The 16890-nt window shown below is 37.6% G+C and overlaps 1 protein-coding gene across 2 annotated transcripts in view; it reads left to right on the top strand.

The window, feature by feature from the left end:
• The first annotated feature begins 3207 nt into the window (after positions 1–3207).
• itga11a (integrin, alpha 11a) overlaps positions 3208–16890 on the top strand; it is a 53459-nt gene continuing 39776 nt past the window's right edge. The window contains exons 1-2 of one of the 2 annotated variants that reach the window (XM_077588010.1): positions 3208–3377; positions 9695–9926. In XM_077588010.1, the coding sequence (XP_077444136.1) occupies positions 9854–9926 (73 nt within the window). In that variant the 5' untranslated portion in view covers positions 3208–3377; positions 9695–9853. The remainder of the gene's footprint in view (positions 3378–9694; positions 9927–16890) is intronic. The other variant, XM_077588011.1, reaches the window with a different exon arrangement.

Here is a 16890-nt window from a genome sequence, read left to right as displayed (position 1 = left end):
TTCATTACTTTTACGGTTACTTGGGTAAAATAAATATTCAATATTTTGCTCTATCCACCTCACCCTCATGATAAATTACATGTGTACATATAGTATGTGTGTGTATATAGTAACAGTCATGTTTCCTCTTCACTTTTGTTCGTTGTCCAACAAAAAATCCCTGCAATAAGCTTTATTACCTCCTCACCTGAAGTGATAGGAGAAGGTGCCGCACCCATTTGAGAGCCTAATGAGTACAAGATTTAGAAATCTACATGAATGGAGATTTGTTTTTTTGGAGCTTCAATTGAAATGACAATTACATTTGGTCATTTAACGTAACAAACAATGCTTGGTGTGAAGCTCTTTGCATGATACTTTTTTTGTTCTATCATAAAAATGTGTCTCTTTGTGTGATAGTCCAGATATAATCTAGTTGACTCATTGAAGACTATGCAATGCCTGTAGATGTGAAATTGATCTGTTGCCTCTCTCTCTATTTTCGTAGGTAAGCAATATATGCAATAGGTGAAGATACATGAGATATGCGGGTATTTTAAAGTTACCAACGCGTTTAATGTCCGTTGCCATGTGAACCAAGCACAGTGACAATGTCATGCAAAGATTCCTTCCATTCACAATAAATCAGTATTTTTTGTTTTCATGCTTTCGTTTTGCACCACCACAGCTGTAAAAATGCAATCATTTGTTTTTTGTCTACCTTATAGCTAAGCTTTGACAAAACTTGAAAAATGTTGTAGTTATAATATAGACAAACTTTGGATGCGGTGACAAAGACAACACAAAGTTTCTTAATGTCATGACAGAGTTGAAAACTTGACATCGGAACGCCCTGAATTGGTGGCTAGCCAATCGCAGGGCACAAGGAGATGGACAACCACAACTCGCACCCACGCATATTTAGAGTATGCATACATGCTTTTGGGATGTAAGAGGAAACTGGAGTCCCCGGAGAAAACCCACGCAAGTCCTAACCCCAGAACTATGAGGTCGAAGTGCTTACTACTACTTGGTCACTGGGTCCCAATTCCATTCCATTCATTCTATATAAACACTCAATAAGCAACTAAACAAAGCAATATTGTAAACACTAACACGGTGGCTGTTGGGCCCTCCAAAATTACTATGTATGAAGACGCAGGAAACCAAACAAAAGAACTTTGACTGCATTAGGACTGTCATTGTTTGCCAAATTAAATAAGTATTTGAACAATACAGTTTTGCTCCTTTCTTCATACTAACAAAACTGCCAAGACTGACACAAAAACAAATATTAAATATAAAATTTTGACAGTGCCAGCAGCAAGAGTATAAAGCAACAGTAATGATGGCTTGCATAGACGTTCCTTCAGTAGGATGATTGAAGTGTGGACCGTGAATTGCACTTAAAGTGTCTGAAAGTTCTCAATAATGTTGGAAAAATATTGTAGAGTATTTATATTTCCATTGAACTTTAAAGGGCAAACAATTATGTGACAATTTTTCCATCTGTCTCATCAAAATGTAAGAAATGAAGATAGTGTGTTCCCAATGATTAAGCATGACTCAAGAAAACATTTATGTTAGACCACATGACGGCATAACATAAGCATCTGTTATGAGCAGTATAATTGGATAAATTAATGTGGTAGCATTCTAAGTTTTTTTCAACAGATTTGCCCTGTAAAGCAGTAAGACGCGTAAGGACACGTATAAACTCAGTTTGGACATATGTTTCATTTATGTTTTTATATTATACCTGATTTTGCGACAAAGACCAGGAAACGATTCATATTGACTTCTTGCAATTTAGTAAATTGAGAAAGAATTAAGTGTAGAAAAAGAAAGTTAAATATGGATCCAGCAAAGGTGACATTCCCTGGTTTCAGCATCCATCGACAACACAATATAATGACGAGAAAAAAATAATAATAATTCAAAGTCGGATTTCTTTTCCTCCGACGTGTGTGAGGATAATGAATGATTTTCAATCAGTATGAAGATAAAAAATCTATTTATCATTATTCTTTGAAAGATGTTTTGTACATCTGACTTGCATGAAATTGTATTTCCATGCAGATTTCATCTTCAATTGTTGTATTTTTCTATCTTTGCAGATAGAGACATTATTGTGCCCTGATCATTGATTGTGTGTGCTCTGATACATTCCACTGTCATCCAACTTGAGGTGTGTGGCTTTATATTTCCATATAAGTCTCGTTCCACACTATTTCTACTGGCGCAAGTCAACGTGCGAGAGATCTGGAAAAGTTAAAATGACTCACTCGAATGTAGACAGAAACATTCACATTCGGTGTATATTTCTCTCAAATGTTTTCTCATTATTTGTGCGTATGTATGGATGTCCCAGATCATTTTTCAGAGTGGGATTTTACACATCCAGGTTTATTCAGCCCTTTTTTTCCTTTTTTTTTTTTTTTAAAGGTTCTCCGTGGGCTTGCATGAGCTTTCGTTTATAGTCTTCAAATTACATTTAATTAAATCTTCATCTTTTCAATGTTACTATTGCCATTGTATTAACCAGTACCATAAACTTTGTAAAACAATTGTTATTCAATTGTTATATTTAATATCAGATAATATTTTTAACATGAACTTAACAATTTGAATGCAAAATTTGAAATGAAGCTGTCCTATTATGTGTATTTTATTTTCAGGGAACCCAAATAGTTACTGGTAGGACATTTGCTTCAAATATGTTTGCTCATTTTTTCTGTATTTAGATTTAAATATGGTCATTCAGCAGCAATACATCATAAATAAATAAAAGACAAAAGACAAAAATGATCACATCAACAAGGGGTGTCCAAACTAGTATTCCACAAAATGGCCACAGTTAAGTGCGGGGTTTTGTTCCAACTGACCCAGCACAGACAGTTTAACCAATGAGATTGATTCTTAAACCAGCAGCACCTGGCAGCAATCAATTGATTACCCTTTTAAGACACCAGACTGTTGAGAATGTATTCTCCAAATGAATTGGAATGATAAGATGCACTCATTGCAGTCCTTAGGGACCAATTCAGACACAGATGCGGTACACCAACGTTCTCCAAACTGGTCCTCAAGGGCCACTTTGGGTCAACACAGACATTTTCACCAATAAGATTTCTGCTATGAGAAATGGCACCTGACTGCAATCAACTGATTACACTTGTAGGACACAAGATTGCTGAATGGTTTTTTTTGTTTGGTTGGAATGAAATCTTGCAACCACTGTGGCCCTTCGTGGAATGTTTTGGGGACTCCTGCTCAACACTGTTGTTGTTTTTTCACTAGCAGTGGTAGATCTCGTGTACTGGTTTTTGGATCAGAATGTTGTTAGTTCGAGTTTCACTGGAAATCTCGCTTTTAAAATGGCAACACAACAAATACTGGTGAGTGAAATCAATATTGAGATGATGAAACAAAAACAAATAGAATTCGTGCAAGCTTTACTCGTTTTCTCTCTTTTTCATTTCCTTTTATCCCTCCCATGGTTCCCCTAATATTACCTCATACCGGTAGTCCATTTTCCCGATCTTGTATAAGGTCATCAGATAAGAAACACATTTGGATGGAGCATTATGTATTGGGTGCCATATTTTGCATGTTTTCCACTGAATCAATAGTAAAAGGTTAAAGAAGATAGCACTTAATCTCTGTTGGGAATCGATTGGGAAAAAGTAAAAGGTTTGTGAAGCGTGAGCAGTCACATACCATCATATGAAGGATCAATGAAATGGCTGAATGTTAGTAAGATCAAACCGTATGTATACATGTGCATGTGCATGTGCATGTGCATGTGCATGTGCATGTGCATGTGCATGTGCATGTGCATGTGCATGTGCATGTGCATGTGCATGTGTGTGTGTGTGTGTATATGTGTCTGTATATAATAATAATAATAATAATCGGACATAGGCCCTGTCGTCATTATCACAACACAAAAGCCTACTTGTCATCACACGCAGAAACTGCGTGTGACGAAATTGATGGTGCTTCTCCATAAGCTACGTTTAATCGGCAAAAGACCTAATAAGTGTAAGTTACGGACTTGTAATTTGTCATTCCGCTGTTGAGGATACAGGTCGCTTACCTCTCGCTTACCTCTCACTGTCTTCCACTTACCTTTCCTCAGTCAGCTAGTAGGAGGCAGATCACCAACCAAACATCTGTTCATATACCGCAGAGGGGAATGTGTGTATATGTGTATACCAGCGGCGGTCCGTGCATTTTCTAGCGACGCCTTCAATCCAACCCTCAAAAACTATTTTGTGGCTATAAAACCTCCTGCATCTACAGCTGCGACACATAAAAAATAATCAATAATAACCTCATACAATTAAAATATTATTTAGGAATATAGCCATATTTTACTCACCAAAAATCCTTTTTAACTGTACACAATGTCCATCCTCCTCTCTTTCTTCCTTCTTTTATATCGCCATCGAAGCTAATGGTGAAAGTCGAGCCTGTCCTGTTGTATTTCTGGCATACGTATTTATTTGATTTAGTGCTGAAAATGTTCGTTCCCGGTAGTGACAGGATTGCTTGCTTTGGAGTTGTCCGACCTTTCTTAATGATGTCCAGCTTTTTTCTCTTGAAAAGTCCGTCTTGAAAATGGCTTTAAATCAACACAACAATATATTTGCTTGTGCAGCTTGCTCCAGATACAGTTTGGTAGCTTTGGCCCGCCTACTCTATCACCAGCCAATCAAAGTTGGTGAAAGCGATGACGTATACCTACGCCAGCGAGAAGGCGATGACGTATCCCTACACTTGCAACAAGGCCTTGTGGTATTGCATACTCGAAATCTGATTGGTTAAAGCAACAGTCTTATCCACGCTTGTTTAATGCAGCAGAGCCTGCAGAACTGATTGTGAAGGCCTCGAGGCAGATTTCTGACCCTGGCAAAAAAATAATGGCTGAAATGTGATTGGTTAAATGCTTCAATATGAAAACACACATCTGGAAGCAGTGCAACCAGGGGGAAAAGCAATGAAAGGAAGCTAACAGACAATTTGGAATTATTTAATAAGTACTGATGGACAAAATATAATATATGATTCAGATATTTCTTAGGCCAGCAGAGAAGGCCTTGAAGGCCCTGACGGCCTGCCACTGGTGTATATGTATATGCACGTATATATGTATATATTTCAGCAACACGCTTATTTATTTATTTATTACCTACTTATTTATGTCTAAAATGTATTTTCCTGTGTCTGTATTCTCAGCCTCTTGCTACTGTGACAGTGAAATTTCTTATGTTCTTGGGATAAATAAAGTTATCTAATCTAGATGGGGCAAAATGGAAGAAGGGTCGAAGTCATGTACACAATGTTTTCCGCCGCATAATAGGAAAAAGGTAAGTTTGAAAATTTGAGCATTGTCCTCACAAAGGCAAGAGAATGTCAATGTAAAAGTATTCTATAAGACAATCAATATTTAATTTTCCGCCCTGCCGTCTATGGGTATGACACAATCAGAAGACCAGATAAGATATTATATATTGTTCGTCTGGCGGGAAATAATTTCTCAGGACTGTGTTGTCTCTTAAAGGTCTAATATATTCATTCATTTTCCGTACCGCTTGGCCTCACAAGAGTCACCGGGGTGCTGGAGATGATCCCCCCACCCAATCGCAGGGTACAAGGTGACGGAGTACCATTTACGCACACACTCATACCTAGGGGCAGTTTAATTTAGACAATAGTACGTTTAGGGCATAAGGCATACGTTTAGCAAATGGCCAGCACAAGGTGTGTGGGTGTGTGTGTGTGTAGAAATACGTCTCCAATTGTGTGGCTCTCAATGGAGTTATTTTTTTTTTCATCTCACAAAAAGCATTCCGGTATTTGTCTTTGCTGAAATGGAAAACCAACTCATTTATATAACGGTAGGGATGGGCCAGTAAGCAGTGAGAACACTCGGCTAGGGAATCATAATGATAACAATGCACCTTTTTATAAACCCCTAAAACAAAAAACTAAAATCAGATCAAAAGAATTCCTCCCTATAATTCAGAGATTCAGAACTCACTTGTTTTCAGCTTGTTCCCATGTTTAACATTTCCAAACAAATTTAATGTCTTTTTTAAAATCAAAATGATGCATAAAGGTTAATTTGGTATTTTTTTTGTAGAAAGAGTGACTGACTGATATTTTTTATTTATTTACATAGGTTCAAATAGATGAATTAAACATTTTGCTGTTATTTCGAATAAATATATTCAATTATTTTCTATACTGGTGATCCTCACAAAGCTGGAGCCTCTCCCAGCCTAATCTGGGCCCCAGGCGGTGGACACCCTGGATTGGTGACCAACCAAGTTCATTGCACATGGAGATGAATAACCAAGCACACTCACATTCACACTCAAGGGGAATTTAGACAGTTCAAACAGCCAACCATGCCTGCTTTTGGAATGTGGGAGGAAACAATAGGAAGGCTCTGGACCCTCAATCTCAGATCTGAGAGCCTAATTCACTAACCAGTTGGCCAGTGGACCGCTAAATAAATATATTTTTGTCCAAATTAGCGAGTGGATAATTTATTGTGACATACCTGAAGATTCAATGTAATGTTCCATGGCACTGAGACATTGGTTTATTTGTGTTTATCTGTGTAACTTGAAAGATTTGACTCAGGTTAAGAATGCTACTTATTTAAAAATGTACTAAACATTCAACTCAGCGTACTCAAAATTATTCCAAAAATACTGAAAAAGTTAAAACTATAGGAAATGGAATTTACAGGGGAATCTAGCTCCACCCCTTGAGATATTCCAAACGCTTGAGCGATGACATCTCATTTAAAATATAAAAAAAACACAGAAGCATTTGAGTCAAAATTACAGTCACCAGACTTGGAGGTCTCACACCTGACAAGATTTCCATAGGTAGTAGGTGCTAAACCTCAATTTGAGGCAGATGCACATCCAGCCTGAATCCTGATGAGGATTAGCACTTGCGTTTGATCCCCGAGGACGTGTCTTGTGTCTGGATAAAGCTACTGTTTTCGCCTGAGGATACAGTCAAATCATACTCAAACAGATAATCCACGGCGATTGAGGTAATTGCTGGCAGTTGTGGTTTGATGTTGGACCAGGTCTTAAAAGATGAAGTCAGTATTATAAGTATGATTCTTATGGTATTGATTTCTGTTTACCCTACACTTTGGCACTCACACTGGATTGCGTTCCTTGCGATTCTCTATAGAAAAAATGAGAATCACTTGGTCTAGTATTCATTCACTAGCTATCGCCTTTCAGTAACTTAACAGTCTCCATGGCAATTTTGTTTTTTGCAGAAAGACAATAAAGAGAATTGCTTAGTATTCTCTCTGATCACTGACAGATCCTTGAAAGGCAAAGGCACATGGCCTTCATTCACAGCACTTATTTGATCAAATTCATCATCTGTTTTGAAAGCTCCAGGGGGGCTCTTAAGATAGTTCATGTACCCACAAAAGCTGACAAAAATCCTTATTATGAAACATTCTTTTGATCATGAAGAACATGAAGAATGCTTTTATGTTTTAATTATAAACAACCGTGAGAACTCTCCTCCAATTTAGGAATATTTACCCTATTTGAGTTGAATCAGTTCTGCCTTTTACAAGATCTAATGTAAAGTAATCGTCCCTTGTGCATTCTTGCTATACTTTTAGACTGTTCTTTGGCATGTATAATCCCAATGTCAAGATTTTATTTGAATAGATTTTTCTTAATGACATTTTGCACATGACTTGTCATTTAATTTTATTTATTCATCTTTTGCACCATCGATGCTGATGACTTCAGCCAATCGCAGGGCACAAGGAGACGGACTAACATTCACGTTCACACTCATACCTAGGCTATTTAGATTGTTCACCCAGCCTTTGCTGCAATTTTTTGGAATGTGGGAGGGAGCCAGAGTACCCAGAGAAAACCCATGAAAGCCTGGGGAGAACATGCAAACTCCCTACAGGAAGGATCGAACCCTTTATATCAGAACTGTGAGGCTGATGCGCTAACCTCTCGTCCTCGGCTGCCTCATTTAGTTTCTCTTCATTTAGATTTTTAATTCTAAGAGTAGAAGCTGTAGATGAATAAAACTTGAGTCCTTGTAGTTTTTTTTTAAAACTTAAAATCACAATGCCAGTTTTTCATTTTAGCATCAATGGCAATGTTCACTTAGCAGGTCAATTGTGATTTCTTTGACCTTGTGCAACACACCTGATATTCTCATGCAGTATGAACAGTCCTTTTCAAATCTCAAATAGGCTCTTTCATAAGTAGATATGAATACGATGTCTAAGCACTGTGAATGCTCGTCTATACATATCCAATCCGTAGGTCATCAACAAGTGAAATAGGTCACGGCTCGCCAAAACAAACAACAGTGGTAACACGTTACTAATGTCCAAAACAGCAAGTGGCTAAAGCTGGCAGAGATTGTCTGTAAATCATCAGCATCTGTGCTGAGTATGAAGCATTTCAGATTTTATAAATGGCATAATGTTTGTGATATGTCATGTCAAAATGCGGAGATTAATATTACTGCTCAGCTAGGAACTGTGACTTCAGGTTTCCGTGAGTTAAAATCAGGCCAATCAGCATTTTGATCTCTCATAATTTCAGACAGTGTCTAAGCTTTGGAAAAAGTCTTAAAGTTGCTTAATGTCCCAAAACAACAATCATATTTCCACACATGCCCAATTCAATTTCTGTTAATCTCAGAACGATTGTCCGAATGATCGAGATTGGGGTCCCTGATTGAAGGACCACGTCAAGAACACACTACATGCCACTTACTATGAGTGGGATATCTGTTTTAAAGAGTGTCCATGGAAAGTATAGAAATTGTTATTTTACCAGGTATTGAAAGAGTCATTTTAATTCAATTAGGGGTCTCTTTCCATAAGACTTTTGCAGATTGAGACATGATGATATTTTAGATAACCACAAGTGTATTTGAGGGGAACTAATGTGCACAGAGTATGCACTGGTACCTAATATGGATCATTATGTGTTCTGTAGTTAGACTGGATGGTCTAACTGCAAGGGATGAGGTAACATACAAAGCCGACGTTTGTGTTCCACTGTTAATACTCTGATTAGGCTGTGGTTGGAACATGTTGAATAGCTTGAGTCAGAGCGAAGACTTAACATTTGTGACAAGAGAAGACTGTGGCAATGTTGATGAACTAATACTTTGACTTGATTTCCTCATATAGTTGCAAAGTTAATTGACCCTGGAAATATAATGTCTCTAATCTGTGCTCTATTTTCGAGACCAGTGGCCCTCAAGTTTTTTTATGGATTGTTTATATGGACTATGCAGGGACTTTTTTTAACTGCGGCAGTTAGGTTTCAATGCATGGCGCTTTGTCTCAATGAGGCAATGCAATGTCAGAAGTTTTATTTTTTTTAATTCCATTCCAACCAGTCACCAAATTTGATACAGAGCAGGCGTGAGATGTTACTAATTATTGAAACTCAAGGAGTACACTTGGAATGTGATGATATCTCATCTGCATACTCTTTGAGAATCACTGATTTAGGAAAAGAACCCCACCCAAAATTATTACTTTTATATGTTTACTTTAGCCAACTAACTGGTGATATATTCATTCATATGATATTCCCAATAAGTCATTTCCCATACCCTCACATGGTTCATTTTAGGAAAATGCTGAATGACTTTTCCTGACATTTGTCTGCAGATGTGAACCTCCTCCTCCTGCAGCTGCAGACCCTCCTACTTCTCTGAGACATATGCAGCCCTTTAACTAAGAGTTGCAGTCAATCAGAGTGGGATTTTCAACAGGGCTTTCCAGTGGGGTTCTTTGCCTCTGTTCACCTCACTCACACTGACAGAAGTTATGCATGCATGCACGCGACAAGATATGGAGTACTACTACTTACTTATGCTCTGGATCTACAGCCAGCTGTTAGGTGAGTGAAACTTGCCTAAGAGTCATGTGTATGTCATTGCCTTATTATTAATTGAACATATTTTTAACGGTGATGTGAAATCTGTGAAAGTTGATTTGATTGGCCCATTCATTCATTCCAAAATGACTCTTGCTTTGTATGTGAAGTTGTCATAAATGCGAATAACTTTTTAAGGACACAATAATCTAAAATAACTTTCGATTGCGAAAGGAATTATGAATCTGGGTGCGCATACCGCAGCACAAGCAATGTACTTTAGGAATATAGCAGTATAACATTTATCATCTCTCATCCCTTCCTGACATCTTGACCTTGTGTTATGGTAGCAGGAGGGAGGAGAGTTCAGAGACTACTCAGACTGTATTGACTGTTTCACTTGGACAGAGATGCCCCGTGTCTCATTGAAAGCAGACATCTCTCCTTAAAGAGAAAGTTGATGCTCTTCTTCTCACAGTCAAGTTTCCAGTGACAGTGTAGTTTCTGGTTCTCATCCAGCACTGTGGTCAACTACCAGTTAAATCACTGCAGCAGTAACATATCTAGACACAGCAAAAGACAGTGAGTATGAAAGAATATGACGAAAGACGTCTACATATACCAGTTTCAAACACAAGGCCTACACGCGATGGCACAGCTGATATACTAGCAGTCACTACCCATACATTTTTACCTGACATACTTTCTGATTGCAGTACCTTAAGTAGAATCAATCCAATGTCAATGTTGATCCAAGAGCAGGTTAGAACTTGAGGATTTTGACTTAAAACATTGGGTAAATAATACAGACTTAAGAGTGGAATAGACAAACTAAAAAATCTCTCTTCCAAATATTTGGATTAAAATTGGAATTTCTGCGGACTAGGAATTGGAATTTTGCCAGTGGGAGAGAATCTGACCTACAAGAGCATGTGGAGAAGAAGAGGATGTTGGATGTGGTGGGAGGATGGTTGTTTTGTCAGCTATATTCATCAAATGAGAGAGATACCGTATGTAAATACACTGTTTGTGTGTTCTGGGGTTCAGGGTCTGATGAACCTATTAGATAATATCAAGTGTGAACATACAACACCATCTGGAAGGAGGCAAGTTCTCAGGCTCAAATGATTCTGAACGTCAGTGACCTTTGTCCCGCGACATTATTTTCTTCTCGTCCTTCTTAACCCTTACTGAGGGCAGGAAGCCAAACGGCTAGATATTCTTTTCCTCTTTGCTCATTCTTCCAACCACAACTTTAAATGCCAATTAAAAGTTGCCAGTGTAATGCTCAATTGTGACAATAGCCTTGATTTTTTTTTCCAGCACGCACTTTTCCAAATATTTCATTGGGAGAAAATAAACGATAATTTGCTATCCACAGTGCCGCTGCATGCTTCTATCTAAATCCAAACTGTATATCTGATAAAATCATCACTTTCAGTCTGTTCATTTTATTATGAAATATATGAAGATAACAATTTCAAATGATCAAAATTTAGACCTCAGTTTGCAATCTTTTGTCATTTTTTAAACTGTATTTTATTTGAAGCCTTCATGATCCCACGTGGCAATTGTTTTTGGAGAGCAATCCTAACCCTGACCATAACCAACTGCTATGGGTGTATTAAGGACTTTCATATTCTTTGTGTTGTGACAGTGGCAATTTGTATTTGACCTCATCTTTCATTTGGGTTCAAGGATGTGTTGTTACACATAGTGAAAACAAGAGTGAACTGGCTGGAGACTCTTTTGCTGGTTTACAGCATTTATAGCCTGTTAAGCCAAGCACAGTTGGCTGTTGTGTGTCAGGAACATCTGGTTTCAGATTCGCCATTTCTCACAGTATTTACGTTGGCGGAGATTAATAGTAACATAAGTTTCCAAAATGTTTGATGCACAGTATTGTCCATAGTTTTTTTTCCCCAGTGAAAAACGTTGAAATAGAAGACCCAACTCATCAATGGAAAAACTGTGTGCACCCTGTAGATTTTGATACTCAGTTAAGATGGTGAATTGTCTCATTATATTTTAACCTTATGTCAGAAGCATGCTCACCCACGTAAACATCCCAGGACAGGAAGTAAACATCCACTTAACAATAGAAAGCTGTGAACCATATGCTCAATGTTAAACCACAATTACGCGCAACACAATCATGCATGTCTGGTCTAAATGGCGACACGAACTCCGGTGGCTGTTTTGCATCAGTTAGTTTGTGGTAGAGCTCCTACAGCTTGATTTTGGGCCAAATGCAACGTTGAACTAATGTTGATCACACAGGCAGTACGAGCTTTAGATTTATTTGTTTGGGCATGAATGCAGGTACACGGGATATCCAGCAAATCCCTGACCTGGCATTTCACACATGCTGACATTTCTTGGAATATTAAATTGCCGTGCCACTTTAGCTACTTGAAATGGAAACTGGAATCCCCATCAATTCTCATATTTACACTTGTGCTTTCTTTTCCCGTAAGTTTTCACTCAGTTCATGGTAGGACATTTATGTTCCTGTGGAAATTCCTGTCTCTTGTCATAGTTCAAGTTCTATTCAAGTTCTTGCTGGACATCTGGTCATTTTCACCGTGGAAAGAGATTCTTAAGAGCGGTTATGACCAAAGTCACTGAACCAACACAAAACCTTTTAAGGTGTCTGGTTTTGTATGCATTTTTTCCTGTGCAAGTTTACCACCATTTCTTGATTTCTGTCAAGGAAATGTTGTTTTTCGATAAACACAACCTCATTTTGGCAGATAGATCAAACACCGGGAAACGTTCATACAACAGGAAATGTGTGTGAAGACTCAATATTGACATGAAGAGATCAGAGTGGTCCCTGTAAGATACTAGGCCTATTTATTTTTGTAGCGATTTTGATTTTGTGATATTTAAGTGTTTATATTTATAATTTGCGACAGGATGACCAATTTAACCGGCATCAATCCCCTATCGACTCAGTAGCTGCTAATCATGTAGATACCTGAGAGTAGAAGTAACCCAACACTTGCCAAAAAAACAGGGAAGTTGATGTTTGGTTTTCTGTTTGTTTACAACACTAATAACTAAATCTGGTGTAGCTAAGGAATGCAATCTGTGTTAAACAACTTTTCAGTGAACCTTAAAAACTGTTGCACAGCTGTAGACCTTCTCAGATGGAGATCAAAGACAAAAGGCCTTTCATTCGATCGTGTTAAACAGCATTATGCGCGATGCCTATTTCAAATGTTTATTGCCACACAGCTACATTTGCTCAGATATAATATATAAATGATTTCACAATCCTGGCCTCGCCTTCATCTAATCTATGTAACTAATGGTTTCTTTTTTAAAGCGTGATGACAGACTGAGATAGAAAAAGATGGAATGAGTGCCTAGTTTTTATAATCCAGTTTATCGTATTTTGACAGTGGTTTTGGTGAATGAAAAACAAATACTTCATTATCAAACCTCAAAATGAATTAGAACTGTAACTATTTATGTTGTGCAGCATGTAGTATTAAAATAATTCCTGAGATTTTTTTCATGGTCAGGCCATAGTACCAATGCCCAGTGCAAATCAAATAACAAACATAGATCTGAATGTGATGTGACATAATCCCAACACAAACAGGAAGTGAGGCATGAACAGTTCAAAATGAAATACAATGGCCTGGCTGAGATGCCTAAATGCCTGAAGAGTTCAGAGAAATGAAAAGCACTCATTCCCTGTATTGACCAATTTAGTACCTACAGGAAATCAATTAATGTAAATAATCTGACCTGAGACAACAAAAGTCATTTGGGCTGTGTATATACCTTAGAATATAACTACTAAATGTCATTGTGATCAGTGTTCGAGTAACAGAAAACTAGCAATTTCCATATCCAATAAATACATCGATTTAATCAGCAATGAGACCAAAAATGGGCTGAATTCATACGTTCAGAGAATTTACCCATAGCATTTTATTGAGACCGAGCCACAAATAACAAGACAAACCAATTAAAAATTACATGAGTCAAAATCAATAAATGATTTAACTAGTTCATAAAAAGACAATCCTGCTGAATTTGCATCAATAAAAATATTATACTAAGTGCATTAGGGTTCAAAATGATGAAAAATAAGGCTCAGGTCAGGTCTCAGACATTGTAGGCGCGTCCGCTGACTGTGCCAAAACTACACCTCACTTATGCCATTTTTAAAAAATTGCTTCTATTTGGATTTTAAAAAAAATCCCTTGTAAATGATACATCATTTGTCACAACAAATGAGTACGGCTCCAATTTTATCATTTGCAAAGTTGCTATGTTAAACTTTACACACCTGTTTTGGAACTTTGGTGGAAAACGAAACAAACACAAAAATCCCACTATATCAACCTATTAATTGTGAGTTATCCATTGCAAGGTTGATCATTTGCAACATTTGTTCAGCTTTAGAGCGTTTCCTGGAGTCAGTGCAATGTTTACCCAAGCTCCATCAGAAATGACCTGTTTGTTGACTTGGTGGATTTCCTTGTACCTGGGAATACTGACTTAGGTGAAAATGCAAACCATGCAATTTTTGGCATGAAGGAGATCAACACACAACGTTGTTTGCAATTATTATTACTGTCATTTCTGGACATTAAACTGTTACTATTTTGCCCACTTTGATCCCTGTGTTTTATAGTCCAGTATCGCTGATTTGGGGATTTTACTGGACAGTGAACTGCATGTCTTTTGGCATACATCCCATAATATAATGTGGATGTCTGCGCCTCATAGTACGACTTATACGATATACGAACTAATGTCATTTGCTAAAAATTGTTGGCCGCTTGTCCTAGTTAGGGTCACAGGGCGCTAGAGTGACTTTGGGCACCCCAGAATGGTCGCCACTCTGTCGACAGGGCTCACATAGAGACAGACAACCGTTTGCACTCACAATCACACAGCCATCGAGCGGGAATCGATCCCACACATGCCCGCACCAAAGTCAGGCGAGAGAACAACTACACCATCAGGTGGCTGGGTATACTAATAATGAATACAAAATACCCTCATCCAAACTGTTTCTCCTGCTTGAGTGTGTTGTTGTTTAATTTGACATGCACATTTTCATTCTTCTGCATTATTTGCATTCAGCATAAAGTCCCCTAGCAGGATAAAAAAGATCCCTCTACTTGACTTGACCCTTGGTGTTCACACTGGGAAAAAAATCTGAAAGGAAGTTTAGCATGTGGATGAATGATTGAAAAAGCATCACAGTGAGTGGACAAGAACTGCTGAGATGTAACAAGGGGAAATTTCTGGTGGTCCGGCCAACTGTCAAAGTTATTAGCATCCTTGACCTCTTGTGAACATTTTCGATAAGATCTGACAACCAGTGATGATGGCAGATGTTTGCGAGTTGGACTAAGAGCACCATTGTCTTTATTGTTGGCTATTTTCTACTCCTTCACAGACCAATAAAAAAATATTACGAAAATGCACGTTGTCAAATGCAAAGGCATTTATTTTAATTGTAAATGTTTACTCTCTGTCTCAAGATTTCAATTAAACCAGGCTCACTGCTCTCTTCTACCACCACCAAACCTGTTCACTGATATTTGTCTGCTCTGCAATAACGCCAGCACAAGCCTAATTGCTTTTGAGATTTCTATTCTTTCTCTAAGTTTGAGTTTTGTTATTTTGCACTATGAATCTACAAAATGTTTCCCCAAACATTTCTAACTACAACTTGAGAAAACCATTGACATTAAGCCAAAGACCATTGTTTGTTGGATAGTTTGGACATTATTGTGTGAATTGTGTACTAAGAAAATGTAATACTATGAGGATGGCCAGTAGTTACAGTTGTTCTGGTTTACAAACGCGAACATGTTGTCACATTACCGGTAAGCACAGAATAGATTTGTAACATTGACATGGTCAATGGACATATGAAAGAATCTTTACTTTTACTTCATTGTAAACCTACAGAGATTCAAAAACTTGACATCACAGAAAAGCATACCTGTGTGTCTATTCTACAATATTTGATCTAGTTATTGAGTTCAGTGTATTTTGTTTTTGCTGTGCAGGTTTGGTTTAATGGAAAATTTGGTGGTGTAAAAAATATTGTGAATGAATAAATGAATAATTACAATATTCAATGCCAGAGTTGCTTACAATATTATTCAGTCAGTCACCAGCCTCTGAATTCAGTTTATTTTCAGTGCATCTTCATCTTACTCAGTTCTTAATTTTGCTACTGTAGGGCAACTCCTGGTTCAAGATAACATTAACAAAAAAACACTAAACTCATTTCCCAATATCATAACATGTTTCATGGCCAAGATAGGTTAAGGTGGCAGCGTGCCCTGGTTGAAGTGTGTGATCTGCGTAGTTTTTCATTTGCTTGCAATCGTGTTTATAAATTTATCATTCTGCAAATGGATAGTTTTGAAATCGGTCATATAGTGTGACATCACACCATGGCTTATTATGCAAGTCCTTGCCCTTTTCCTTCTTCCTACATGGCCATTAATATTGAGAGCACGGAACACTGAGAAAAGGCACCTGGAGGTGGACATTTCCTGCTTCTAAAATGTGCTGCATTAAATATATAGTGAATAAATAAAGCATTATTTAACTTTATACTTGGACCTTTGCTGTGATTTAGTAAGATCATTTTGTCACACGATCAGTTCCTGTTCTTGTCATTCCCCCCCAATAACCTAAAAAAAAAAAAAAAAAATTCAGATTCACTTTAACATCCTTACAGCTAGTCTCTCGCTACTTAAATGCCTGATTTGATGGTTACAGCAACACCTAACTCACATTGTATACTCTACGTACGTACATAAGGTATCCAATTCTATATACACTATCCTTAAGATCCTGCTTGAGACTCATCTTTAATGAATATACCGCTGCAAAAGTTCCATAAAAGCATAGAAAAAACAAAACATGCAAAGTCGACCCACGTAAAGTTTATGGCTGTGAATACACATTCCTGAAATGCAAACTGTAAGACCGTTGG

The sequence above is a fragment of the Stigmatopora argus genome, chromosome 2 (assembly GCF_051989625.1).
Source record: "Stigmatopora argus isolate UIUO_Sarg chromosome 2, RoL_Sarg_1.0, whole genome shotgun sequence".
In the NCBI taxonomy this organism is placed as follows: domain Eukaryota; kingdom Metazoa; phylum Chordata; class Actinopteri; order Syngnathiformes; family Syngnathidae; genus Stigmatopora; species Stigmatopora argus.
Note: the sequence above shows the minus strand (reverse complement) of the source record. Positions and strands in the feature narration are given on the sequence as shown.